This window comes from Phoenix dactylifera, unplaced genomic scaffold, assembly GCF_009389715.1.
Source record: "Phoenix dactylifera cultivar Barhee BC4 unplaced genomic scaffold, palm_55x_up_171113_PBpolish2nd_filt_p 001364F, whole genome shotgun sequence".
NCBI classification, from domain to species: Eukaryota; Viridiplantae; Streptophyta; class Magnoliopsida; order Arecales; family Arecaceae; genus Phoenix; species Phoenix dactylifera.
The window spans coordinates 5,895-21,052 of record NW_024068688.1 but is presented as its reverse complement, the minus strand read 5'-3'; the positions used below and the strand labels follow the sequence as shown (position 1 = coordinate 21,052).

The window sequence follows — 15,158 nt, the reverse complement described above, 5'->3', positions numbered from 1 at the left end:
TTTAGAAGGGTATCCACGTAAAAAAAATTCAATTATTTTTAAGAACTCCCATTCTCGCATGATTTTTAATTCACTACATTCCTATTTCTTTGATAAGACACGTTACTGTAGAAAACAAAGCATTCTGTTTCTTCAGAAAAGTTGATGTTAATCTTGTACTTTATGTTCATCTATAGCTAATAACATGCTCAGGCTGCTTTTTTTTTGTTCCAAAGTGATGGAGAGCATAAATTCTTACCAACCTTACGCAACTTGACAATGCCTATTCCTACAAATTATTACAATTAAAGTGAATAAAACCATCTGCAACACTATCGATAGTGAAAGATTAGCTCACAACATAATACTCTTAAGTATGCCAAAAGCTTGTTTTTTAAGGCAGAAGCTTTAACACAAGGAAACTCAAATGTCAATGAAATGATGATGACTAAAGCACGCTATATATCAAATACCAAGAACATCAAAGCGGAGTTTTAACCTATGAATGCTCGATCACAATTCTTTAGTTAAACACAACGTATTCAACGTCCATGGTTTAGCTATTTTGGATGTTACACATTTGCGTGTATTGCTGCAACAACTAAAGTCGAGAATTTTTGATAACCCTAAGTATTTGACATGGATCTAAAGTCAATAAATTTCACATCAATCGGAAGGTTTAGGACCTAGACTATCTAAAACCATCTTCTTGACATATGCCACTAGCCATTATCTCCTGCTATCTCTACTTAGAGAACACAAAAACTACTGTGGGCTTTCGCCTATACTTTTCACTGGCTATCAAACTAAGGAATACCAAATGTTAATTAGGTGGAATTTACATATTATTTTTCTCAATTAAAATTTTTCTTTACATATTAATGAGTTTGGGCAGACCAACACATCTTATTGCCTAATTATAGCCATTAACCCTTGGGACTCCCTAAGTTTGTGCGCAGCCAAACAAATCAAGAAAGAGTGGGGTGGAATTTTGTGGTTGGACAAGAAATGGATGGTGGTGGATGAAAGAGATGTCCATGGGGGAGAGAGAGAAAGGGGGAGAGAGAGAGAGAGGGGGAGAAGGGTTTTGTAATGATTGAGGTGGGGCAGAGGGAACCTAAAAGAAGATGGTGGGACCCATCAAAGAAAAAGATGTGTGTTTGGTGGTGGGATCTTGTGGTGGTGACTCTCACTTTCATGTGAGTTAGAAAATAAAATCACGCACAATAATTACATCATATTCCCATTTTCAGGTATCCTCTCTCTCTCTCTCTCTCTCTCTCAAGTCCAGATATTGAGGGAAAAAAAAAAAAAAAAAACCTCCCAAAACTCCCTTTCCCTCCCTCTATATTCCCTTCAAGAGATGAAAATTATGATCATATATTATCATCAAGAAATAGAAATAAAAAGCCCCCATTTCATCTCTTTGAGGAGCTCTTGAGGCCCTGGGCTGAGGGTTTCCTCCAGGTTAGTTTCCCTTCTTGTTCCCCCCCCCCCCCCCCCCCCGCTCTCTTCTTTTATTCTTCTCTTTTGTTCTCCCACCTCTCTCTCTCTCTCTCTCGTGTTATATTCTCCCAGAGATTCCTCTTTCTTTCTCCATATTCTCCAATAAAAAACTGATTTTTAAATGTTTTCTTGCTTGTATTGGTACGATCATGGCGTCTTTAATCATAAAAATCCCATTTTTCCTTTTTTTTATTTCTATGGCGGTTGGGCTGAATTTGGATTTTGTTCTGGCGTGGGGATTTCTCTCGCGTTATCTCTTTCTTTTTTTTTTTCAGGGCGGTTATGTTGATTTCGCTTCCTGGGATTGAAGGGTATCTAGGGTTTTTGTCGTCGTGAGCTGCCGATCCTTTTAGTTCCATCTCTGCTCCCGTTGTCCGCTGGGGTTATCTTTGATGCTTGAAGCCGGGGATTGCGATTGTTGGATGTTTTTTGTTCGGTTTGATGGTCGCGGCGGCCACGATTTTGTTTGAAGTCGGAGTTCGAAGTCTGGGAGGTGCGTCTTTGGATTCTTGAGGTTATCAGTGGGAATTTAGGTTGTTCGTTGGAGGAATCATCGGTTTTTTCGCTTGATTACATATTTGGAAGATCTTGATTGGGTTTTGCTTGTAATGGGAGGTGTCGATTTCTTTGTTAGAGCCGGATGGTTGTACTTTGATTGAAAAGTTTGGGGTTTTGTTCGTTTCTTTTCTTTTTGGTTCGGAAGGGCACAGTCGATAGCTCGGTGTCGGAGAAATGGAGGGCAAGAGCGAGATTGTGTTGGTTGGAGAGAAGGGCAGCATGCATTTGACCAAGGAGAGGCATTCGGAGGATCCATTGTGCCCGGAGATTGAAATGGATGAGAATGGAGGTCTTGGGAGTTTGGAGGACCCCGGCGAGCCTCTGTCGCCGGAGAAAGGGGAGGGAAGCAATGTTTTCTCGAGGGAAGCTCCGCTCCGGGCCAAGGATCCCAGAGTCACAAGGGGCCACAGCTGTGGCACCAAGATGCTCAGATCAAGGGCCTCAGATTCGGTGGAGGAAACTGAGGTCCGAAGGAAGGACAAGGACAAGAACAAGCAGGAGAGGAAGCTCTGTAGGCAGGACCGGATCGAGCTGGGGCGCTTGTTCCAGGGGGCAGTGAGCTCTCGTAACTGGGAGCATGCGGAGAGCCTGATTCTGCTGGCCGATCCACAGACTCTCAATGATGCGCTCTGCATAGCACTAGATTCGATATGGTTCTTGACCGCCCGCCCGGAACTGAAGGGGATTACTGAGCTGATCAAGAAGATTGTTGCCAATGGCGCAAATGATTTTACAAGGGCGGCCTTGAGGACTTCGTTTCTTGCTTCGTGCGTTTCCGCCTGTCAGAGCAAGACGATGAGCTTGGCTGATACTGTGACTGTCATGGCCCAAAGGTAAAATCCTTCCATCCTGATTCCCATCCATGCATATCTGAAATCTTGATTCAATACACAACATTCTGGAAAGGGATCATGCCTTCATCTGGTCAAATTATCAGTTAGGGTTTTTGCTGTCAATTATTTCGTGATGGCGGGTCTCATCATGAGAGATGTTTCATGTTCTGTGGATGATTGATTTAACTGTTTTCTTGCTTCTTTATCAGATTACATGAACGTCTGCAAGAATGTCATGGTGATGAGATTTTGAAGGCAGAAGCCGGTGCCAAAGTCCAGAAGTTCACAGAATGGGCTTTGAAGTGCATCGAATTTCATTCTCGTTGCCAGGAAAATAAGGGTAGAGGAGGCCACAGCACGATTCTTGAGGTCCAACTCCAGTTGTCAGCATTCAAGAACTTTTTGGATATTGCTGGCAACCATCTCACAGGAAAGGATTTCACGGAAGCCTTTGATGCTGCATGCTTCCCTCTTACTCTCTTTTCTAGCTCTTTTGACCCTGGCTGGGCTTCTGGAGTTTCAGCAACAGCAATACAAGGGTTGCTGGGGATGCTGGTAGAGGGGGGTGCAGACAATGTCAACCAGTGCTTTCTGGAAGCTTCACGCTTTGGGAGCACAGAACTTGTACGCATTTTGCTTCAGGTGATTACTCTGTTCTCATTTTTTTAAAAATTAACATTTATTTTTTGAATTTCCTGACATGCTAGTTCAATATTGTATAACAGGCGCTGGTCAAATTCTATATTATGTTATTAGAGGGTGCTGATAATGAAAAATGGATAAATTATTTTACTGTGCTGTCTTGTATGCTGTTAAAAGCTAAATAAATATGTGGAAAATATTTTGTCAATTTTGTGGATGCACATATACTATAGTGCACCTTCCTTGAAACTTTCACTTCCACTAGGAATATATAATGACCAATACTGATACTTGTGGCTGTTAAATCCGTCATATTCAAAATGTTAAATCTTATTCCATGCTTATCTTCACGAGCCCAAGTTATTCTTCTTGAATTATCATGTTGGGCATGGATATCTAATTTGAAGGTTGGTGGCTTTTATTGTCTTGTCTAGTTTGTGTTCCCTGCTAATGCTAAACACTCTAGGAAGCATTTCTGCATTGCATGTAAGCTTAGCATGCATGTTCATCAGTGTCACATGGACATTGGCATGAGAATCGCATTCAGACACGTTCAAGTTTGACTCAGCAAGAGGGAAAAAAGGAGATACGGGGATATGCAGAAAAAATAACTAAAATACATTCAAATATTATATTAAAAGAAAACATTAAAAATGCTGTTTGTTATGGTGTTTCAGTATGCATGCTTCTCATCCAAACTTTCTAATTAGCTTAAGGCTTATAGAAAAATGACATTTTACAAACTTATGTTAATACATATATTGTTGACCAATCTCTAGAAAGAACTAAAGTGAATTTTAGCACTATTATAGGGGGTCAGGCTCATCATTTTATGGGTCCAAGTTTCTCCCAATTTTAAGAAGCTACATTTAAAAAAGATTTGATAAATACCCAAGTGTCTGCTGCTTTTCCGATGCGGATATGAATCCGACACAGACTCTGAGTTGGACCTGATTGTCCAAGTATCACAGAATTGTCCATTAGGATTCTTCTAGAATTTCAGCAACAAAAGTTATAGAAGTGGTAGAAAGAGTAGAGGAAAAGGAAGATAGAAGAGCGTAGGAAAACAGACTATATTGAAGAAATGGAATATGTGATGACTGGTTCATCTTGTTGTGGCTTGCAAATTTTATGAAATACCAAAAATAGGTTGCTGGCCACTTTAGTATTATTAATTTCTTCCTTATTTCTCTCACATGAACACTTAAAAAATCACTTTCTTAATTCTATTTTTATTTTTGGCTATATGACTCTTGCTTTCTTTCTTGGTTGGTAAAAAATTGGAAATGCTTCAATTCCCTCATTTAATACATTAGATCGAAGTGGTACTCCCAAAAAGAGGGAGACACGAACGTTGTCTGCATACCATTGAAGATTGCAATAAATTTCTTAGCTGAATGAAGAAAAAGTTAAGATTGAGTTATGTCCTTAGTGAACCTAAAGAACAAGCTGCCCCATTTTGTAGTTTAAATCTTGAATTTAATCTGCAATTTTGGCACCACATGCATAGCCAGCCCATTAAATTAATTTCCTGAAGTGGACAATGCAAACCCCTAAAAGACAATCGGCTGAATATTGAGGACCCAGGACTTTCAGCTAGAATTTAATTTCTTGATCTTGATGGAAAGTAAAAAACAAATAATGACAACCAGATATCTTAAGAGGTTATATGGGGAAGGCAACAATAGAGCAATTTCATGAAAGGTGTTGCCTTATTATGAAAGGGTAATGTTTGTTTATTATGAAAGGTGTTGCCTTATTAATTAAGAATGACGATGTAAAAGACTCCTAACAAGGCATTTGTAGTGAGCCTACACCAATTTGATCTATCAAGATATTCTATAATATAATAAGGGAAAGAAGATAATAACATGGGTGGGCGATCAATTGCTTAGATTGCCCTCACATTCTTCCTCTTACAATCTCCTTACAGAGGCCCATACAACTGGCTGCAGGTTGTAATTTATCTAGATAATACTCTCATGAAAAGCTATCTATAATATATTATTTTGTTTTACAAGTACAAGAAGTATCCTGCTATGTTAGATAGTTTTGTGAAGGTTGATGATTTATATAATTCTTCCTTAAATTTTACATGGTAGGTTCAAGTGAAAGTTATTACATGTCACCCAATGGCTCCTTGGACAAGAGTACACGCACTTGTAGAATCGGCCATGGAGGATGTTAGCTGCTTAACAAGTTGCTTTGGGATGTTCCTAGTTATGACCCATGCTTTACACATTTTTGTATCTTGTTATAATTTTTTATTTTTATAGCAAATCAGATTAGGTGCTAAAATTGTGTTTAAAAGCAAACTTCATGGAGCTTGAGACATGAATGAGACCAAATGTGGAAATAGGCCGTTAAGAGGAAAACGAAGGATTTTCAAGTGCAAGGTGCTTGAAGTAGGAGCTATTGATTTGGACTAAAATGTGTTTCTCCATAGGGAAAATTTTACTTGGTCAGACTAAAACAAAAGTTGTCAGGTGGAGTGGCTTTTGTAGACTAGAATGGGAGCTGTTATAGTGTCGGCTGTGAGGACATAAACCATCCAGCCTCGTGGTATGTTATGGTCCCAGTTAAAAAGCTTTAGGCCCTCTTATCACCTGGGTGCTTTTGGTTAGTTGATAAGAACCTGAATCTCATTATGTTACAGCATGTGAATGTGTTATCTTGTTACTTATTCCTTAAGGTCCTATTTGGTTGTCCATAATGAGACTTAGATAAAGTGGTTTAGCACAGAATAAACTACACTTAACCTGCTCAAATACAGGGTAAAATCATTCCATTTTCTGGAAGAGTAGCTTTATTGCAGGTTATCTGCATTGGGTGGGAAAAAGTGTCCATTTCAGCTTTTTGTAGTGTCCATTTTGCCTCTGGAAAGAGGTGAGTTGCAAAAGGCTGTTTGGCAGAATAATTAGGTTGTCTCATATTTCCTGTAAACTGCGAAGTAAGATGGACCTAAGAGAATACAGACCTTATGCATTAGCAAAAGGAGTTTACTTAAACTTGGATCAGGTCTATAAAAACTAAAAGTGGGAAAGTGCAGCTTAAGTAGAAATCATGAATCATGCTACCATAGCTGGATGCTTGAGACTTGCAAGCCCAGCTCTCTGTTGGATGACACGTGTCCACCGATGAGCTGATAGCTAATAGTATACTATCACCTTTTCCTAAGTTGTAATGCTAATAAATGGGTGTCCTGCGTTTGAACAGATCGGCGTGCTACTATTGCATGCGCATTTATGTATGTTTATTTCTGGCATGAGAAGCTTTATAAATATGTTCGATGCAAGCATGCCTGTTTATTTGCATACTAATGTTAGTGATTAGAAGTTGATCTACTTGCCTTTTATTAATTCATTCATGATTTTCTCTATTACTCTACTTGTCAAAGGATCACAAGCAAAAGACTTGTGTGCAGCATGTATTATGTTACGATGGATGACAGAGGAAGATCAGGATGTAGAGATGCTTGTACATATTTGATAGTTATAATGGTACTAATAGCTTAAGAGTAAGCATGTGTTATAGAAAGTGCATCTGGTTTTAAGTGTCATGGAGAAATTGTGGTTTGCGCTGTCTACTATGTGGCAAAGAATAATGCACGTAGGAGAATCAGAGCTATTACTTTTATTTAAGACCCAAAGAGAGAGAAGAGACTATGCATGAAATGTAGTATGCTGGGTTAGTTATTGCTAGATGACCCTGACAGGATGAGAGAGAGAAATAGAGTACGAAGAAGAGAGAACAAAAAACTCCGTTGCCTAGAATAAGACAGCGAAGCCTTAAAGCTGGATAAGCTTTTTATTTATATTTTTTTCCTTAAAAGTTTGGGGTTTTGTTACGAAATAGTAATTGCAGATGATAAAATAATTAGGTGATAGTTTTTATGTTCACAGCCATAGTTGGCAGAAGACTTTAGGCATGTTTGTTTACTAAAAGTGGGTTGACAGGATCATCACTGAAGTTTAATGGAATGGTTGAGGGAAAGGTTAGCCGAACCAGTACCGAGACCCGTACCGATTGGCTACTTGTTCGATAGAGCAGGTACCGCACCGACATATGGTAAGATGTGGCATGTCGGCTCCGAACAGACATGCCATATATTTTTTTTCAAATTTTTTAGCTTTAATGAAAAGTAATCAATTTTTTTTGGTTTTTTGAATGATTTTAAGTCTAATTTGATGTTTCTTGATGTTTTTTGATGTTTCTATCACCTTTGCACATTCTAAATGATGTTTCTTGATGTTTTAGAGTGATTTTTCTACCTTACTGTGGTATTGTTCTGAAATAATGCTTTCTTAAGGAGGCAAGAATTTGAAAAATCTGTCATTGGGTTTGCTACCCCCAGCCTTTTCTGTTAGCGTCAGGCTGAAACAAAAATGTAAAAAAAAACAGTGATCCTGGCTTTGCATGATGGGAGAAGCAACATGAAGTATGCTAAAATTAATTAGTGAGATACAAAATATAAAATGATATAATCAATTATATGTATTTAAAGTATAACATCCATATCGACATCTAGAATCTCGTCGAGTGGCGATGTCTCTCGTAGATATTCAGTTCATTAGTATAATCAGGAAGCACATCTGCCCACCCCTCTAACCAAGTGGCATTATAGTTCTTTACGCTCATCCTATGAGGAAGGTGCTCTGGGTTATAACCGATCTTGGATATCTCATTGAAGCTCTGACTCTAAGAGGTATCCTCTGGTTGCTAATATGGCTGTCGAAGGGCCCATTTGAATATACCAACAGTAAAATCCAACTCGTGAGATGCTTCAGACTACATAGGATAGTAGCCACTAGAAGACGATGCTTTAGATGCATCATATCCATATTATATGGATCATAGGTTGCCTGTGGCTGCGGATAATAGGATCCAGCATGCTACTCAAAACTTGATACATCTATCGATCCTACTCCATATGCGAGGTCATCTGCAACTGTATCGTGTCTTCTTGAACGATCCTCGAGGAGCGTGTCTCCTATATGCAATCGTGTCCTCGCGGGCTCTACCAGCTTGTGCACTATGGTTCTTATCTTATATGGCACGTGTAAACTGAGACTCACCAATGAATCAAAGATCATCCTGCGGTTGTCTCAAAAATGGTGGTCTCGTGTCCTACACTCTCCTTGGCCACCGGATCGATGATCACCAGAACTGTCATCGCTGCTCTTCTTGGTCTCTGAATCTAAGTAAATTGACTCCACTCTCCATCAAAGCTGCAACCTTTCCTTTTCCTTTCAGGCTGTGCGGAGCAGTTGCTTGCTTTTCTTTTGTGCCTTTCTGCTTGGCTATGCTGGAAGGATGGATATCGGCCTCCTGACTAAGTTGACGGGATAACGTGGTAGCCTCGTCTAAGCAACTCTAGGTCATATCTATGGGAAGGATATCTCGAACATGAAGTTTTGTGATGATTGGCTCTCCAATGGCCCCTATGACTGATCAGTTGGCGATTTGCCCATTGCTCTGCATCCATCCTAACCTCGCTGGCTATGAAACTGGCCGGTTGTGGAAGCGATTCTAGCTCATCAAGCTCCAGCTCCTGTTGCTGATCCACAAGTCATCCGATCGCGGGATTATCCTCATCCTAAACAAAAGCATTATGGATCAGATTCATATACTTCAGCTCCATTTTCTTTGAATACACTTCAATCTCAATCTCAGATTGTAATGAACATAAATAAGGTCGTTTGAGGCGCCTCTATGTTAGACCATTCTTTTGCTTATTGTAGATGAAGGCGAAAGTAGACCAGTTACGCTCACAACCACTCAAGAAGACCATCTGGGAGAAGATCCAGATAGCTAGCTACTTTTGATTTTTCGTCGACAAATCAAAATAAATCCACTATTCACTTGCAAAAGTATTGAATTAAATATCTAATATACCTGGATAATTTTAAGCTTCCAATTACATGCTAATATTAGGATGCTATTTGTGTCGGTAGACACCAGTTAAGATACTCCATGAGTCTGATCATTATATGAGTTCTTTTTTACTGAAAAGAAAAGAGGAGAGGGGATTTGTGAATGGAGGGATTTTTGGGTTTACTACCTATATGGAAGATATACTTCGCTCTTGAAAATTAAAAAAAAAAACTGACATTTTTTTAGGAGACATATTGTTTGTGATTGTCGATAGTGGACTTGCTGAAGGAGGTAACATTGGATTGGGGCCAGGTCCAGAGTGGGTGAATGTGACATAATTACCATGACATTTGGAGCAATGATTTCCTTCTCATGAATGTCTGTGTTTTTGATACTTTTGCTGCTGATCATGATTAGTGGGCTGCTTAAAGTGAAGAAGGAAAAAGGTCTGGTCTTTGAAGCTACAATGAAGGCTGCTGGATTTGGAAATCATATGATTCACAAGTCATGTCGGGGTTCCAGAATTTAATCTGTTTACCTTTTTGATACATGAATCTGGAGATCAAACTCATGGCTAGGTCTTTCCAAATATCCTTGATGTAATTGTGAAGCTGACAGAAGAATTTCGGCTCTACTTGCAACATATTAGATTTATGTTTTTTTTTGTTTGTATTGGTGGTGATTCTAGGAAAGATATTTGCATGGAGAACTGCTGGAGAGGTTTTTATCACATGCAGACAATAAGAACAGTTGATAATTTCGCTTGTCTGTGCATGGATCTCTATATTCTGAAACCAGTTACCACCTAGATTTTGTGTTTCCGATGGGAAAGAAAGGGAGAGGTTGTGGAATTTATTGTTTATGCAATTATAAGGAAAGATAAGGATATGGGTCAGCTGCTGGGAGAGAAGCAACTAATTGCTAGAACTTAGGTCATGGTATTAGGATGGATCTTTTCATTTTCTGAAAATTGTAGCTTTACATCATTACTGTTAATAACTGCCCATCATGGATATTTATCTTACTGTGCTTGGAACAAACCACTTTGCCATTTGGTTGAATCATGTATATGTTATCTTGTTTAATTAATTAATTTTTATCTCTGATTGTTAATCAAAAAAATCATATGAACCTAAAATATGGATTGATTCTCATTATGCCATTGAAATTTGACATTGTACTGAAGTATGTATGATATATGAGATTTATAATGTAATTAGTTTCTTCAAAAGATAATTTGATTATTTTGAATTTCAATTTAAAATTCTGATAATTTCTGTAGTTTGTGTTTAAAAAAAGCTACATGCTGGATTGACAGGAAATCATTATATGGCAGTGTACTATGGATGCTGCTAATTCATAGATCAAATTTGGTAACTGTAGAGTAGATTCTTTACTTTTCCTACCCTTTGAATAAAAAAAAAGAGACGTCAAAAGAAAAACAAATAAAATTTTTCTTTTATTTGTTTATTCTATACCCAACCTCCAATTCCTTTGCTAATTTTCTGCTTTAGATGTGAAAAATTAGCATGTCTAGGTGTATCAGTATCTTAGAATATCTCAACATATCAGTGTTTAATATGTATCGGCGTAGATATTATTGATGCATGACATTTTGTAGCCAGTAATGCATTTTAATTTTTATTCATTGCTTCAAAATAGTAAAGCTTGTATAATTTTCATGATTTGGTTCTCTTTTCTTTTTGTTGTCTATTTATCCTGGATGATATGACATATAGTTCTTATTTTGGTAAAGTTGAAGTCAGAGATGCAGAGTATAGCATGTTTTGAATATGGATCTAAGCAGATGATTCAGAGAAATGATAAAAGCATATTTTGAATGTATTTTGACAAAAACTCATGTCCTCCTGCATATCACAAGCTAGTAAATTGGGCAATATAGCATGGTATGGTATGGTCCAATTTGTGTTCTGCTTGAAATGCTTTAGTTTTGCATTCTCCAACTTATTCTGAAAATTTCTTGACCTTGACAATATATTGCAGACTATTCTGCAACAATTAATTTTCAATAAAACAGTCATTTTTATCTTATTGTAGTTTAGTCATATATTGTTGTATCTCAAGCCATATTATCTTATTTTCATGATCATGATAGTCTCAGTGATTATTCTTTGAAGGCCATCTTTCGATGTAAGACTGGTTCATATGATTGCATTTTCTTATTTTCTTGTTAGTTTTCAAAGGAATATTGAATTTACATCCCATGTTCATTGATTGACCATGATTTGAATTCTTGCTGTGATTGTTTCCCCCAGTGGAGAACAGTGCTCATAAATAAAATACTTCCTGCTTCACCCACAACATTGAAAGTTAGGTTCCCTTTTTCAGTACCCCAAATAACCTTGTTGAGAGACCCAACTGCAAATTATATCTGGACATGGGTTCAATGATATCATGCTTATTCTCTGTTATGACTTCATCATTGGTATATTCTTATGCAGATTGCTCAGAGGAATAGCTTGGATGTGGATGTTGATCTTGCCCTTGGCTTTGCATCCCACTACTGTAAGATTGGAACCATGGAATGCTTGGTTGAAGAGGGGAATGCTGTGGCCTTCCTGGGCCCTCTGATGCGAGCTGCTGAGCGAGGGTGCATGCAAGTTGTCCAGTGGTTTGTCAACCGGGGATGCAGGGAAATGGAGCTCTGTCTTGCCCTTACTGCAGCCACCTCCAGCAGCCAGGTGGGCATTGCTGCGTACCTCCTGCCCCATGTCCCCCAGCATGTCCTCGCGGCCCTCAGCATTGAGATCCTCAAGGCTGCTGGGGAGAGGAGCAGCGGGTCCCTCGATGGTGTTGCCTTTCTTCTTCGTTCCAACTTCCTAAGCGACCCTGCTGCTACATATGCTGTTGCCGACAGCATTGCCAGGTCCGATGATGAGGCAGTGGCCCCTGAGCTGAAGGCTTTTCTGAAGGAGCACTGGTCAGAGGCTGCATTCTCTGAAGGGATGAGTTCTGGTCAGGAGCACTATGTGAATTTTATGTGGATTCTAAGAAGGGGTTGTTCGCCTATCCGCCTCAGGGACCTGCCTCTGCCCCTTGTTATCGCCATTGCCTACCTGCCGCTGTACAGGGATTGTGTGAAGGCAGGCGGGCGGCTGCTGCCACAGAGGCTGAGAGGACAGCTTGTTGAGGCTGCAAGTAGGCTTGGCAACAGGCCGGTGCACATAGGTTGCCAGGGGAAAGAGCTCCTGGCAGTTTTGGAGCATCACCTACCTCCCTTCTTGATCCAATCTCCAAGCACTACCCATGCCCCTTAGGTGAGTTTCAGCAAAACATGGGTCCAAGGGACAGCATCTATTGTGTCAATCCTTTGATCTATGGATGCTCCATACAGTATTCTGCATTCCTCGTGCATTTGTATCAAAAGAGTATCAGGGATGGTCACTTGAGGGTGTCCTTTGAATGGTTTAGTCATATGAGGGTTCACCTTGGATCGCTGCGGTTGGGAAAATGGTTACGAGATAATAGTTTTGGGTGGTGTTATGTTTGACGTTGCCTAGCATATATGGTGGCATCATAGCTCTCTTTCTTAGTGAACTGAGAATGTGCAGTTCCTTTCTGAATTCGGCTAAAATCGCATGCTGTTAAATTTCAATGACAACTTTGATTGCTCTCTATAATCATAATTCAGCCGGGACCGTTACAGTCCATGGTGCATCGACCTCTTCGATGAAGTGTTAATGTTGATGTCTAGCTACTAATTATAAGCTAAAGGAAAATTATCATATCGTAGGTCGATTGCCATGATAAAAAGCTTATGCAACAACATGTGTGAAGACATGGCCTGAATGCTTGATGTTTGTTCTTGAACCGGTCATCTTCCAGCTATTTCACTTGAAAAATTGTGTCACTGACTTTGATACACTTGTTATTCATAATGATTAGGGCGATAGCATGCTGTCCTAGTTGCTCACAACCCATTCCCCTGTTAATATATGTTTTTCTCGGATCTAAATCACTACTGCTTCCTCCTATTCTAGTTAAGCATGCATCCATACTCTAGTAGGCAGTAGCTCTTCATGGAACCCTGGGATAGCTGTTATGCTCTCATTAATTATTTTTTAGTTCTAGATTTTGTATATTCTAAGACGTGCAACTCCAAGATGTTTCTATCCTTTATTTATTTATTTATTTTCCTTCTACCCTTTCAATGATCTAGCCGGGCGCACCCCCGTTGCTCCATTTTTATGTTTTGCCTGTTTTTTTTGTTTGTTTGTTTGTTTCAGGAGGTTTATAGGAAACGGGTAGGTCTCATATGAATATCTTCACCACCCAAATCTTACTACATGCAAGATCTAAACCCATATTTTTGATAGACACTAAGAGAATCTACTAGTTGTAAATAGGCACCTTCATTTATATCATCATATTATTTATGCAGGAATTTACTTGCCATCAGATTGGATCCATGATCTACATGTCCCTATCTTCATTTTATTTTTTTTATTTTTTATTTATATTCATGCATGGGTGCGCATGCATGCACCAAAAGACTATACCATGGTAAATAGGTACTTTACTCTTCTTCTTCTTTTTTAAGGGAAAAGAGAGGAAGCGAAATACTTCCCCTCAATTTTTATCATGCAAGGTAGAAAATCTGTACAAGAGGTAAAAGAGACAGTTACAAAGAATCAAGAGACTAGGATGAGAACAAGGGAGCAAGGGCACTCGTAGGTTGATCATGACTCTCTTTTGCTTTGCCATTACAAAGATTCCTTCAAAGTTGGAAAGTAAAGATAGACTCATGGAGAACCACCTAAGAAGATATTTTTTATCAAGAAAGATTCTCATGCGCAGGAGGTCCTCGCCGAGGTTGGTGGTGGTTAGAGCAGTACTTCAGGCTGGAGAGGTGATCTCATGCGCTGCTATGTGTTCTCTTGGGACGGCCGGGGACATCTGGGGTTAGAGTTGGGCACTGGGCCGGGCCCGGCACGAAGCGGGCCGTGCCTGGCACGGCCCGCCCGCTACAGTGCCGGGCCGTGCCTGGCACGGCCCATTTGAGAGGGCCGTGCTGGGTCACAGGGTACTGGCCCGCGGGCCGAGCCCGGCACGGCCCGGTTCGGGCCTGGGCCGGCACGGCTCGGTCTAGGCCCGCGGGCCAAGCACGGCACGGCCCGCGGGCCAGCCCGGCACGGCCCATAAGGGCCTGGGCCGGGCTGGCCCGCGGGCCTGGCACGGTCCGGGCCTGGGCCCGGCCCGGCCCGATAAAAATTAATGCTTCATAAATTTTTTTAATAAATTAATAAATATTGAAAACTAAGGATTTATGAATATAAAGCCACCATTGGTGGGGGGTTTGGCATAGACCCCTACCAGTTTATTAATTTAAATCAAAATGGTACATGAAGGGAGGTTTGGACCTTGGTCTGACCTCCAGAATACAATAAGAAAGGGCCGAGATTTGGACCTTGGTCTGACCTCCAGAATACAATAAAAATGTACAATTATAAAAAATTAAGAAATCTTACTAATCATCAGTGATTCAGTGAATCAGTATTCACTCTTCAGTCTTCAGTCTTCAGTCTTCAGTAGTGTTTGTATCATCATCATCATCAGAGGATGTTGTATTATGTCCACCTTTATCTTGAAGTCTTGCCTCAGCATCCAACCAATCTTTGAAGCAGAGAAGCATCTCCACCGTTTCGCCCGTCATCCTACTTCTCTTTTCATCAAGAACACGCCGACCTGCACTAAAAGCGGATTCCGATGCTACCGTGGACATCGGCACAGCTAAAATATCGCGTA

At 40.0% G+C, this 15,158-nt stretch overlaps 1 protein-coding gene across 2 annotated transcripts; it reads left to right on the top strand.

The window, feature by feature from the left end:
* The first annotated feature begins 1,285 nt into the window (after positions 1-1,285).
* Positions 1,286-13,087, top strand: LOC103701600 (ankyrin repeat protein SKIP35-like). 2 transcript variants are annotated; one of them, XM_008783731.4, is made up of 4 exons: positions 1,286-1,446; positions 1,761-2,876; positions 3,086-3,518; positions 11,855-13,087. In XM_008783731.4, exons 2-4 carry the CDS (start codon positions 2,218-2,220, stop codon positions 12,668-12,670), a joined length of 1,908 nt encoding a protein of 635 aa, XP_008781953.2. In that variant the 5' UTR covers positions 1,286-1,446; positions 1,761-2,217; the 3' UTR covers positions 12,671-13,087. The 2 variants fall into 2 exon arrangements, with proteins under 2 accessions (XP_008781953.2, XP_038978019.1); XM_039122091.1 differs by lacking the exon at positions 1,286-1,446 and adding an exon at positions 1,530-1,626.
* Positions 13,088-15,158: the final 2,071 nt, after the last annotated feature.